Below are 13,552 nucleotides of genomic sequence, written 5' to 3'. Positions count from 1 at the left end.
GTGGTTAAGAGCACTGACTGCTCTCCCGAAGGTCCTGAGTTCAAATCCCAGCAACTACATGGTGGCTCACAACCATCCGTAATGAGATCTGATGCCCTCTTCTGGTGCATCTGAAGACAGCTACAGTGTACTCACTTAAATAAATAAATCTTTTAAAAAAATAGATATACAATTAAAAAAAAAAAAAAGAGCACTAGCTGATCTCCTAAAGAATCCTAGTTCAATTCCCAACACCCATAAGCTCACAACTGTAACTCCAATTCCAGAGAATCTCACACCCTTGCACAGACAAACATGCAGGCAAAACACCAACGCACATAAAATAAAAACAGATCAATTATTAAAAATTAGCATTAGGAGACACTATATCTGGCTAAGCTTAATTTATAAACTCGGGGAAAACATGGAAAAAATACATTGATACTATTTTAAAATGATATTAAAGATGGGGAGACTAAAGTTTATTTTGTTGCTTTTTTTATTCCTTTTCCCATTTTCAACATTATTATGTATTAAGAATTAAAGGACTGAGTTTCTTAGAGGAGTCACCACTTTCTATCAAGAAGATAAAAGTGTAATCCACATGAAGTGAGGATCATCATCCCGACCTCCTACAGAAAGGAATGACATGAAGACATTGCAGACAGGACCCTTGACATGATCCAGACCCACTCACCCACCAGGCAGAACCCCCTTCCCTGGGCGCAGGGCTGCACAACAGCTCCAAGCACAAGGTCTCTTCCTACCAAAAAAGGCAAAGCCAGGCTGTCATCAGAAAGCATGGAGAAAAGGCCGCCAGCAGGTGGCGCTGTGCCTCTCTGAGGGCTTGTCACCCAGCCCGGATCCAACAAACCTATAGAAAGGCAGACTGTCTACACCGACAGCACACAGGCAGTGTGCTGTGTCAACAAAAGCATGCTTTGACAACACCGCTCTAAATCAAGGACATGGGAAACACCAAAACAAAAGTCACCCTCTGTAGTTGGGCCAAATGAACATTTGCTTTTTATTTTATTTTGTTTTATTATTTTATTTTATTTTATTTTATTTATTACGGAAGTATGCTTCAATCAACGTGGTCAGTCTTTCAGGAAATAATCTGCATACATCTATTCATTCACCAAACATTTGCCCCAGACCTGCTGTGTGTGCCAGTCTGCCAGGCAGTGTGGTAAGGGGGGGTGACCAGCACCCCCTCACACACACACACACACACACACACACAAACCCGGTTCCCGCTCTTCTGTTGTGTTCAGAGCTCCCTTATTTGGACCTCAGGGACTGCTTCCTACACATGTAGCCTCTACCGAGTGGCTTGTGAGCCTTGAACTTTTTAAAACCATATATATCCTGATTTTATATACTTTGTGCGGAAAAATATGAATTCCACTATTTTGTATGTATAATACCGACGTAACAAAAGTTTGAATTGATGTGGTCGAGTTGTGTAACAGACATGGCAAACACTCCTCCCTGAGAGTGGATAGAGCCAGTTCCCGAGAAGCCAAAATCATGCATGATCGCAAGGCTCGGTCTGTGTAGAAGATCTGAAGCATTAGTAAGCTTGAATATGCAAATACTTTTAATAACCAGGGAGATCAACTCCCAACTTGCAGGCTGGTACGACCCAGAGAGGGAAACTCCCTGAGAAGGGAGGACAGAGTGCCGGTAAGTCTCCTCGCTCAGGTCAAAAATTAACCAAGAGGCTAGAGCTGGAAACAGCCTGAAGGGATCCAGTCACGCTGTTTCAACAAGTGAGGAAATGGCCGCAGGGGAGGTTGGGATGGCTGGGCTCTTGCTCAATGCTTTCCCTAATCTAGAAGGCATAGGTGGGGAAAGCCCGGAGAAGAGGTGACTCAGAGGCTGCGTGGGGCTCCCCACGCCCAGCCCCCACTGCCTGCATTCCCCCGGAAGAGGGAGGCAGCTAGAAGAGGCTGCACGGGGACCGACACAGCCAACCGCCCACGGCTTGCTGCTCTGCCCCGCTCACCTCTGTCGGCACAGGTGGCTTTTATAGAGTATTTGATTCTGTCCCAGTTCACTGACTTACCTGGTAATCTTTTTATTTGTTCGTTTGTTTGTTTAATTCTAAGAAGTCTCTTTTGCCTTCTGCCATAGAAAGATACTGAGGAAACAAAGCTTCCTTCTATCGGGGACCTGCTTCAGGCCAAGGTCAACATTTCATACTGTAGGAGTGGCTTTTGATTTAAAGAGCTTCTGGCAATTTGCTTCGGCATTGTTTATCAGAAGCCCTAGCTACGCCTATTAAAAATGAACACCTAGATTACATACACACAGAATCCCAGCTTTGCCTCTGCAGAAAGCAGCAGTGTGGGGACAGCTGGGAGGTTACAGAGCTAATGAAGAAGAGACACACGCTCCCCCACCCCCACCCCCAAGAACTGTTTTAGCCACCTTGAACCTAAGAGAACTTCCTGCCGACACACTGTGTTGAAACACAAGAGAACAGAGTGTGCAGGCTCGATGGGCAGTGATGGCACACGCCTTTAATTCCAGTACTTGGGAGGCAGAGGCAGATGGATTTTTGAGTTCGAGGCCAGCCTGGGCTACAGAGTGAGTTCCAGGACAGCCAGGGCTATACAGAGAAACCCTGTCTCAAAGGAAAAAAAAAAAAGTGTGCAGGCTCCAGCCTGCTTACCTGATCTAAGCTGTCAACATCATGGCCAGCACTCAATAAACTGTTCACAACTGCGGGACGGTTGCTGATAACTGCGAGGTGAAGAGGGGGCTCCTTGGGCTGCAGAGAGAAAAGCATGAAGCTTCAGCATTCAAATCCCTGATCTCTGAGAGTGACAACAGTGCCCAGCGTTAGAACCACAGGAAGCCCTGAGTAGTCACCGCCATCCTGGCTGCCTGTCCTTCTGGGCCTACGTAACAAGCACCCACTAAGGGCCAGTCTCTTCTGTAGCTATGGGTGTATCTTTTTAATGAAGTGACACAGCTATTTAGTTTCAAAGTTTAAGTGATTTAGAGGAAAAGGCCCGGGTGCTGGGGTGGCATGCGCGTCGAGGGAGAGGGGAGGGCCAACCTTTCTGGAAGCTAGAAAAGGCTTCCTTGAAGAAATGACAGCTGAGCTCCAACATGGATAAGGAAATGTTAAGAAGGCTCATCTGAGGACTTCTCCAAGCCTTCAGAGAGCCAAAGGACAAAAGGCTTGGCCACAGAGGAGGAAATGTACACACAGCATTTCCTGAACAGATGTGAGCTACAGGAAGTTCTCTAGATCCCTGGCAGGGCCTTACTCGTCCCAGATTACTCGGGCCTCAGGGTTCCTCTGAGGAGTCTACCTGTGGTGGGCTGTGGCTAGTCTCAACAGCCACACTGCACTTTACTAAACAACCACCTCCTTCACCTCACCCCACCTAGACCTCCTGACTCCTCTCACCTCCTCCCCTGTCTAACTCAGACCGTCAGACACAGAGTCCAAATGTCCCTGTCTCAAATGTCCCTGCCACCTCACCTCCACCAGCCACACTGGCTTGTGGAGCTCGCAGGGAGGAGAGAAGGCAGCTCAGGACTGGGGAAGAAGCTATGACCCAAGGGGGCGGGGCAAATGAGTAAGGTGAGGGAGGGGCAGGAAGCTGAGGAAGGGGAGAGGTAGGAGGGGCGTGGGGAGGGGGGTGGGGACAGGCGTGAGAGAGCGCTGTCCTGAGATGCAGGGAGACTCTTCAGCCCAGTATGGGTAACAGAGTTGCTGGGGACAGAATAGAGAAGAGGGGCAGAGATGTAAAGGCGTCTGTGTGGTTGGGATAGCCTGGGATAGCCTGCGGCTCCACTCAAGTGCAGAAACAACGTTGGGAATAACTATCAGGCATACTCTGCACATCTTCACATAGTACTTAACTACACACTCAGTACCCCCACATGTACGTGGGTGGTGGCACACACCAGTGCTCAGGAGGCAGAGGTAGGCGAATCTCTTAAGTTCAAGGCCAGCCTGATCTCCAAGAGTGAGTTCCAGGACAGCCAGAGCTACACAGAGAAACCTTATCTCAAAAAACCAAAATACACAAGCACTAGGCTAAGCAGGTGTATAGCCCAGGCCTGCAATCCCAGCACTTTCAAGTCAGAGAGAGGAGAAAGATCTCAAGTTCCAGGCCAGTTAAGTCCCCATAGGGAATTTCAGGCTAGCTTAGACTACACGATGAGACTCTGGCTCAAAACCAAGCAGAAAACAACAGGAGGTTAAATAAGCGCTCTTAAAGGCCATGTCACCCGTGATAACCCTAGGAGCTGGGCCTTATATCCCCTACTTTATACACAAACAGATCGGTAACTCCATTAATAACAGGGGAGCGACAAAGACAGGGCTTGAACACAGACTTCCCAGAGTTCTCCACTTGCAGAATGAACTAGAGAGGAGGGCACGGAAAGGCGGTGTGGTATGGCTGAATGGGAGGCTGTCTGGGAGGGAGCCAGGGGACAAAGTGGCACTGGGAGCATCTGGGGGGTAGCCTGAAAGCTACCATGACTGAGAAGCTCTCCTCTGCTTGGAGACCAGCTTTTCCCTCAAAGCACAAAGCAAGAGCGAAGGCCCAACATCCTTCATCTCAAAGTGCTTGGTAGTCGTCGGGCCAGGGCCACCCGCCTTGCTGGGGTCCAGCTTCTCCCGAGGATGAAGAAAAGCTCCTTGGCCTGAGCTAGGTAAGCACAGAGCCAATCCCTCTCTATCCCTGCTCTAAAAACTTATCAGGCACGGCTCAGGTCATAGCCCTCCTTTCAAGTCAGTGCCATAAATAGAAATGGCTTGGCACAGCCAGAGGAAATAATATTCACAGAAGAGAGGAAAATACAGTGGGAGATAGAGGGAGTTTTCTTGTCGGATTCCAGCACAGAGGGCCCGTGTTTGTTCTGCCAAAGCCAAGCCAAACTTCACAAAAACCTCAATCAGTAATAAAGGATTGACTTTGAAAAAAAACCACAAGATCATTCTGAGATGGGGAATGATCCATTTTCTGAACATCCCGAAGTGGCGGCAGCTGCAGCAGAAGCCGGCATTTCCCAGACAGATGAGATTCCTCCAGGAGTCAAGGCACCTCCAGACACCCGAGACTGACTGTAGCCAATCTGACTATTTTAAAAAAACAAAGATTTTGTTTTGTGCAGGGAAAATTTACCCCTTGGATTTTATTTCTTATGATTAAGATTTTAAAAAGCCAATGCCCCCCCCCCCAAAAAAAGAATCCCTTCCTTGTGAAATATCTCATCTCCATCTCCGGTGTGTCTCCGCCCTGGGCACTTGCACATCATGGTCCCAGCACCCAAGCCCGTATTGATTGGACTCACTTGCTTCTGCTGCTGGGAATCAGCATTTTCACTGAGAAGAAAGTTGACAAGAGGTGTGTGGCCGTTCCGGGTCGCGGTCTGCAAAGCACTGACATTGAGCTGCAGTAAACAGATGGGGGGCAGGGGAGGGGGGCATCACATTACTGTCTGCATGCCATTGATGCTTGGTAAATGGTAAAATGTATACAAGGAAATAGTACAGCTATTTAAAGAAGGGAATCCAATGTGTTTCTGATGAACCTAAAGCTTATCATTTCGAAGTGTCTTCTAGTGCCATGTGATATGACCTGACAGAGTCCAAAACTCATCATCCTGATGAGATAAAATGGGAAGAGGAGACACTGTGGGCTGTCTGTGCCTCTTTCAGCCATGGGAAGACACAACTAATGGCTGTCAGGGAAGCTGGTGAAGTGTCCTCACCAGAACCCAACCCTGTTAGTACCCAGGCTCTGTTTCCAATTTCCATCTACAAGAAATAAATGCTTGCTGCTACCGCTGCTGCTGCTTCTGCTGCTGCTGCTGCTGCTTCTGCTTCTTCTGCTGTTGTTGTCATTATCATAGCAGCCTGACCTAAGACACTGACACACTATGACTTAGGTACATGTGAGTTATATCCCTGCTTCCAGAATCAGGTTTACCACGGTGGTCCCCAGCAAATCCTTCCCTCGAGTTAAAACAAGTGAGTGGTATTGGCCTCAAAAGCAAAAACAAAAACAGAAAACAAAACCCACAGATGACCTCTGTGGTTTCTGCCTCCTGTCTCTGCTTGTTCCGGGTTCTCCTCTTCTTTGCCACCAATGGCTTCAAGGTTTAGCAGGAACTCCACCTATGCAAAGTGTTGCTTTTCCGTTCCTTTGCCCAATTCCTTTCACAACTCTTGGTCACTCATTTCTACTGCCCCTGGCCACTCTCTGGGGCCTAAGTATCTTCACTTAGTGCTTGAGCTAAGTGGTACTCAGCTCAAAATTGTGCTCTACTGTGGGTTAGCCTCCAGCCAGTCTCCAAGCAGCCTTCCGTGAGAACAATACAAGTCAATGCGTTAGTAACAGCTGATTATAAAGTTGCCATAAAATATATTCAGGTCCTCCGAATAAGGGCATCTTGAGAACTGCTTCCCCCAAGTGGCTGAGTTAGGATCCCCTGACCTACTTACCACCCCACTATCAACAGCTAGGACTCATTGCTCTACTCCCTTGAGTCTACGTGGACCTGCAACAGCTTTGACCAATGAATATGGCAGTAATGATAAGGAGTCAGTTCCAGGCAGGGCCCTTAGCAACTTCCACTCCCTTTCCTGCTTCTGATTCCTGTAGCACTTCCTCTTGGCGCCAGCTGCCGAGCTCTCCAAGGGTGACCCTTACATCGAGGCCATTTTTTGGTGCTCCAGTTGATCTCCCAGCCAACAGCTGGCAACAACTTCTAAGGAAGTGGGTGAGCCATCTTGGATAGCTAGTTCAAATAAAACTTTACACAACCAAAACCCTAGTCAACCTCTGACTATAATCATGTAAATACCCTCAAAGAAGGATTATCACAGATGAGTCCAGTCAACCCACTGTGAAAGTTTTCAGAACCAAAATAGACTTCCTTTTGATCAGTCCAAATACATGAATAAATAATACCAGGAGGTTCTAAAAGAGGGGTCTAGCATACATATAACTAATGATGAAGCTGCCTTCGTTACTTTCTATTGCTGTGACAAGATGCTGTTACCAAGGCAACTCATAGAAGAGTTGATTGGGCTTAGGGTTTCAGAAGGTGAGTACCTGACCACCCCATCAGTAGGTAGACATAGCACTGAAGCTATAGCTGAGAGCTTATGTGTTAAGGCAACAATCATGTGGCAGAAAGAGAGAGAGAGTGTGGAAAGGTATGGGCTTTTGAACCTCAAAGCCCACCCCTAATGTCACACCTTTTACAACAAGCCAAATCTCCCAATCCTTCTCAAACAGTTTTACCAGCCGGGGATTAAGTATTCAAACCTACTGGTTTGAACCTACTGGAAAAAAAAATAATCTTGGAAGCTGGAAAAAAATTGGCTCAGCTCTTGAGAGCATGTTCTGCCCTTGCAGAGGAGTTGAGTTTGGTTCCCAGTACCTATGCAGGTGGTTCACAATGCCTGTAAGTCCAGCTCCTGAGATCTGGGATCTTCTTTTGGCATCCATGTGCAGTTGTACTCACATGTCTATGCCTTGTCAAATATGCACACATATACATGCATATAAAAGTTAAAAATAAATCTTAAAAATATATTAGTCCTGCAAGGATATCTGCCTAGCAACTTCCTGTTTAATCGTGGACCTAAGACTCTTGCTATTGATCCAGATGGTCAACAATTTTATTTCAAATGTCTTAAGTAAACCTCCTCAGTCTTGACCTTCAGAATGTCCCTTGGCTACAATGCCCTTGAACAGGCTTATAGGTTACACATATTTTCTACTACAGCATTACACTGTCCATAAACCTAATCTTAGAAATTATTTTGTATGTTGAGATTGACACACCATGGGAGATAATACCACACTGGTGCTTTGCTTGTCTGTTGTGGAGCGATAGATAGCCGAAGAGAGGGTAATGGGAGTGGCCGACTGAAAGCTAGCTTGAGCTGATGCTAACTAAACGCTGTGTGACCTGGCTTAGAAGGCTTATGAGTACAAGCCTGTCTTCTCCACCTGTAAAAACAGCAGAACCACCTATATTTGTTTTCTTTATGGCTACAGGTTGCTGCCACAAACTTAGTGTCTTAAAAAACAAATTTGGACCTAGGCCCCCTTACACATTGGTAGCAAATATGGAGCTTGGTCTGATGGGAGTGATGGAGGGAGGGATTTGTAAAGGTGGAAATGGGAGGAGAGAAGGGAGGGAGGCTGTGATCAGGATGTAAAGTAAATTTTAAAATGGAAATAAATAATATTTTTAAAACATTATTTATTAAAGTTAATTGTCATTTAATTGTTAAAAGTCATTTAAAAATGTTTTTAAAGTATCATCATGCAGTTCTAAAGGTCAGAAAGTCTGATACGGGTCTCCTTGAGCCAAGTTCTATTCTGAAGGCTGCTGGGAGAGCTGGTTTTCAGATGCCTAATACATCGGCTTATGTCTCCTCTCCATCTTCAAAATTCAGTGGTATTTAGTTGGTCCTTCCTGTGTTCCTATTCACTTTAACAGTATATCAATAACTGATATACCAACTACTAGTCCACTAGGGGGGTATTACAGAAAGAATGATCACATAACCCAAGATAATCTGATAGGAAGGAGCTGATTTTGCCATATAACCACGTATCACAAGTTTGTTGGACTGAGATACGGGTATCTCTGAGCATGAGATCCCCATTCTTTCTGTAATACCCCCCTATCTCTTTTCTTTAAGCCACAGTAATGCTGGAGAGATAAATAGCACCTTATTCATTCCACAAACATGATTGAGCACTCATTATACGACAAACTGTGTCAGGAGAATATATTTGTAAACATATCTAGTAGATGCTTGATTTAGATTCCAGTAGAGTAGACAACAAATTGATCCATGGCTTGGTGGACTGGTAGTTGTATATCAGTAGCTTTAGAGTAAACGCTAATTGACAGATTCTTGGTTAGAAGAATAACACTGGCTGGTTGTTGTCAACTACAATGTAAACTTAAAGGAGGCAACTGGAGCCAGGCATGGTGGCATACACTTTTAATCCTAGCACTTGTGTGGCAGAGGTAGGCTTGGATCTCTGTGAGTTCAAGACCAGCCTGGTCTACAGACCTAGTTCCAGGACAGACAGGCTTACACAGAGAAGTTCCAATTCAAACAAACAAACAAACAAACAACAAAACAAAAGAAGCTGACCAGACAACTAGTTTGTATTGAATGACCAAAAATGCGTTTTGGGGTAAGGTAACTTTTAGACTAAGATCAGAATGACAGAGATGCCCCTGGGAAAGTCTGAGGCCACCGATTTAGGTTTCTGACTTAAGAAAATAATGCCTGAAGAACTCAAAGCCAGTGTCCTATGGTAGACCCTGTAGGGCTTTGTAACTGTCTACCCATCCATACAGGCACAATGTTCATGGCCTATAGTCTTTATAAGAAATAAAGAGACATATGCAACTATTTCATTTCCTGTGTGTGGGTGTTTTGTCTGCATGTATGCCTGTGTACTGTGTTTATTCCTGGTTCCCATGGAGAGCAGATCCCCTGGAATTGGAGTTACAGACAGTTATGAGCCACTATGTGGGTGCTGAGAATCAAACCCCAGTCCTCTGGAAGAGCAGCCAGTGTTCTTAACTTCTGAGCCATCTCTCCAGCCCCTAGAAATATGTGAAACTTAAGAAAAAAAATCACTAGTTTCAAGGTACCAAAAGAAAGCCATAAAATTGAAGTAAATAAATATTTAATTGACACGTTCCTACTTCATTGATTGTTAAATGCAATGTCATAAAATATTCATTGCATTTGTAAATGACTTACAGATTTCCTTTTTTTTTTTTTAACCTCCTGAAAATTCCCAAGTACACACACAGAGTTCTAAGAAATCAATCATGTAAAAGTTAGATGAATCTTACTGCAGCCAGGTGATTAAAAATAAAAATTAAAAAATCCATTTAGAGTAATCATGGTGATATATATTAGAAGTGTAGGGGTATTTAAATACATTTAACAAGATATGACATAAGGCTTCCAGAAATTTGAGTTTTTAAGGTCTACAAAAGTCATTCTGTGGCCCGTGGCACCTGCTACGATGCTGAAGAGGGCCTACCACATACACTGGGCAGTCTCTCCATCTAGGGCAAATAGAGGGAGGCTGCTCACAGACAAATCCATGGTCTTACTCCAATTATCTCCTCAGAAATGACTCAGCTGTGCCCATCATTCCTTAGTGACAGGGAGGCGCAAGAGAATGAGGAAGCCACTTTCTGGGGGCCAGAGGTTGGTGTCAGCAAGGTAAAGGCATTTGTATGACTCAACACATCTCTACAGGTGTAAAAGCAAAGTGAAGTCCAAACTACCTCTGACCGTGTGTGCTGCTGCAGCTGGTGTCTTACTCCACACTGGTTATTTCCTGGGAGTCTTCTCCAGTCTGATAAATGGTAACAGTTCTGGACTATAATGGGTACCTGGGTTGTTTATCTAGGAACTATGCTAATGAACAAAGGCCCAAACCCCTAGAACTTGTATTAAGCTTTCATTACTATCACAAAGTACTTGAGGTAGGCTAATTTATAAGGAAATGAGGTTTACTTTTTTTATTCAATTGTGTAGAAGGAAACCCAAATCTCATGCAATGGGCTTGTGGGGGGGGGGGTGCGGTTGGGGGACTCTAGGCTGCACCATATCACAATGCTGTGGTGTGCATCTTCGTCCACACGGTCTTTTTCTCTCTTCTTATAAACTTACCAGGGTATGACCAGTGGATCACAGGGCTCCACCCTAATGAACTAATCACCTTCCAAAGGCTGTACCTCTAAATGCCATGGTTGGGTTACCTTTCTGCCCTTGATACTGCTATCAGAGTAGCATAAATAAGGTAGTATGCTACTGTTAGTGAATTTTCAATACAGTCACATGTTCCAAATGCATGGAAACTTCCTGGGAGGCTAAGTAAGAACAAAGACCTGAGTTCTGAGGAGCAGAAATGAAATGTAGAGTTGGAGCAAGACACCTGTTTATCATCTACTCTTTCAGGGCCCATTGAATTTTCTGTCATGAGTTACTTTCACTGCAATTTAATATTAATCAGAAAAATGTGGTGCCTGTCTGAAGACACAGCCACCAGCACGTGTTTGAGTCTTTGCATGGCCATTAGGATATGGTTGGCTTCTTGCTCATTCCAGGTTACAGATTCTTGATATAAAAAAGTGAAGCTAGTAATGTGGCTGTGGCGGCTTGAGCAATAATGGCCCCAAGGGCCCGTATGTTTGAACGTTTGGTTCCCAATTGATGGACTATTTAGGAAGGACTAGTAGGTGTGGCCTTGTGGAAGGAGGTGTGCCACTGGGAGTGGCTCTGAGTGGGCCCTGCTTAGTCTCTGCCTGCTGCCTGCAGATCAGGATATAAGCTCAGCAACCGTTCCAGCGCCATGCTTCCCGCCATGATGGTCATGGACTCTCAAACTGTAAGCCAGCCCCTGTGAAATGCTTTTTTAAATAAACTGCCTTGTTCACAGTGTCTCTTCACAGCAATAGGACAGTAACTAAGACTTGAAAGTTTCAAAGTTTGTTAGCACCATGATTAAAGACAAAAGTATTTTATTTTTAGAGGCAGACAGCATCCCACACTCTTCAGGCCCAAGATGAGCCCAGGAAGCTTTCACACAGCAAACTTTCTTCTATGGTATTTGCTATCAACAAGTGGCGTGAGAATGCCATCTTGCTGTGAAGGATCCCTCTGTCTCATTTTCAGCCTTCCCCAAATGAATTGGAAAAATGGCATTGCTTCTGAAGAGACATTAATAGAGGCTACCTGTGTAAACATTCATTCTTATGAAAAAGAATTACAATTTTAATTCTATAAAAACCCAGCAAACCATCAATGAAGGATCAGAGTTCCAAAGAATGTTCTAAGCCATTTTCCCACTGTATGGTTGACCACAGCCCAGATTCCTACTTTGTTTGGAATGTTGACGTCACTTCCTCCCGCCAGAAGCACTCGACTACATTCTTCATGACCTCCCACAACAGCCAACATGAATGGGGTTTCTCCATTCTGACAAAAGAAATGGAAGTTAGAATTAATTTCCCCTTGGCATGGAATAAAAAATATGTTGAGAAACAGGATGATTCTAATATCACTTCCTATGTTTCTGGAATAGATTTACATGGCACACTGAATATACAGCTGTAATTGAATGTAGCCCAATATTGTATGTTTTCCCCCATGTCTTTCTTGTCCTCTAGTGTAAAAACACATATTTAACCTGAAAACAAGTGGTTTTTCTTATTTTTTAAATTGAAAAGTAATATCCAGTCCCAGGACACACCATGTCTTTTGTGCATGTGTGTGTTGGACACACACACACCAGAAGAATAAACACAAATACCTCTACCATCACCACCACCAACAACAACAAAAGCCAGCTCTCTCTGCCAAAGAAATGCATGATTCTTATTGTTGTTGTCATTGTTGTTAGCACTACTTAGCATTTATGTGCCAACATACACTGCCAAGACTATACACTTTGGTTCAGTCAAATCATGTGATAATCTAAAAGGGCAGGATTCATGTTATCCTTATTTTTTAGACAAGAAAACCAAACATCTGGTTACCAGAGCCTTTCATCATCTACTTTCTTAGCCTACCCAGCCCGGCTAGCCCTTCTGTCCCCTGACCAGATCAGTCCCAGGACACACCATGTCTTTTGTGCATGTGTGTGTTGGACACACACACACCAGAAGAATAAACATAAATACCTCTACCATCACCACCACCAACAACAACAAAAGCCAACTCTCTGTGCCAAAGTCCATTGGAATGTCAAAACTGAGATAGCATATCACTTCCTATGTTTCTGGAATAGATTTGCATGGCACACTGAATATATAGCTGTAATTAAATGTAGCCCAACATTGTATGTTTTCCCCATGTCTTTCTTGTCCTCTAGTGTAAAAACACATATTTAATCTGAAAACAAGTGGTTTTTTTCTTATTTTTTTAATTGAAAAGTAATTTTTAGTTTTGCAATATGTTCTGATCACAGGTTCTCATCCCTTAACTCTTCCCAGATGCTCCTGTTTCCCAGTTCACCCACCCCAATCCCTTTTTCTCTCTCTCTCTTTAGAAAAGGAACGGGCAAACAAACAAACAAAAAGAAGAGTTTTAAAAAAAACAAAAACCAAAGAAACACACACATAAACAAGACCCATAAACCCACAAAATCTGAAACCATAATATACAAGCAAAAAGCAGTCAGACAAAAACTACTCAGACAAAGCCACATGAGACAAAAACCCATGAGTTCTGGAGCATGATCTTTGATCACACTGTGAAACCAGAGATCGTGTTGTTTACTGGAAAAACCTGTTTCTAGTCGCGGTGTGGCTCAGCCCTAGCACACACCTTTAATCCAAGAGTCTTGTGCTTGTTGTAAACAGGATTAAGTAAAGTCAACCACAGGTCAAGAGGCAGAGCAAGGAGCCAATTGACAGGGGGTGAACATAGGAAGAAAAAATCATAGCGAGTGAGAGGGAGTCAGGAAAATAGACAGAGAATGCATAGGAAGTAGGAGGGAGGGACATTCAGTTGGACGGGGTTGGGAGA

General features: G+C 44.4%; 1 protein-coding gene across 1 annotated transcript in view; it reads right to left on the bottom strand.

Annotated features, from left to right (window-relative positions):
- Window positions 1–13,552, bottom strand: part of Ankdd1b (ankyrin repeat and death domain containing 1B) — a 39,816-nt gene that overhangs the window by 15,262 nt on the left and 11,002 nt on the right. Inside the window, exons 5-7 of the mRNA XM_052159497.1 lie at window positions 11,903–12,001; window positions 5,308–5,406; window positions 2,660–2,758 (exon numbers count right to left, since the gene is read on the bottom strand). Coding sequence (XP_052015457.1) covers window positions 2,660–2,758; window positions 5,308–5,406; window positions 11,903–12,001 — 297 coding nt within the window. The remainder of the gene's footprint in view (window positions 1–2,659; window positions 2,759–5,307; window positions 5,407–11,902; window positions 12,002–13,552) is intronic.

Source organism: Apodemus sylvaticus, chromosome 16, assembly GCF_947179515.1.
Source record: "Apodemus sylvaticus chromosome 16, mApoSyl1.1, whole genome shotgun sequence".
Classification (NCBI taxonomy): domain Eukaryota; kingdom Metazoa; phylum Chordata; class Mammalia; order Rodentia; family Muridae; genus Apodemus; species Apodemus sylvaticus.
This window is presented reverse-complemented; position numbering and strand designations above follow the sequence as displayed.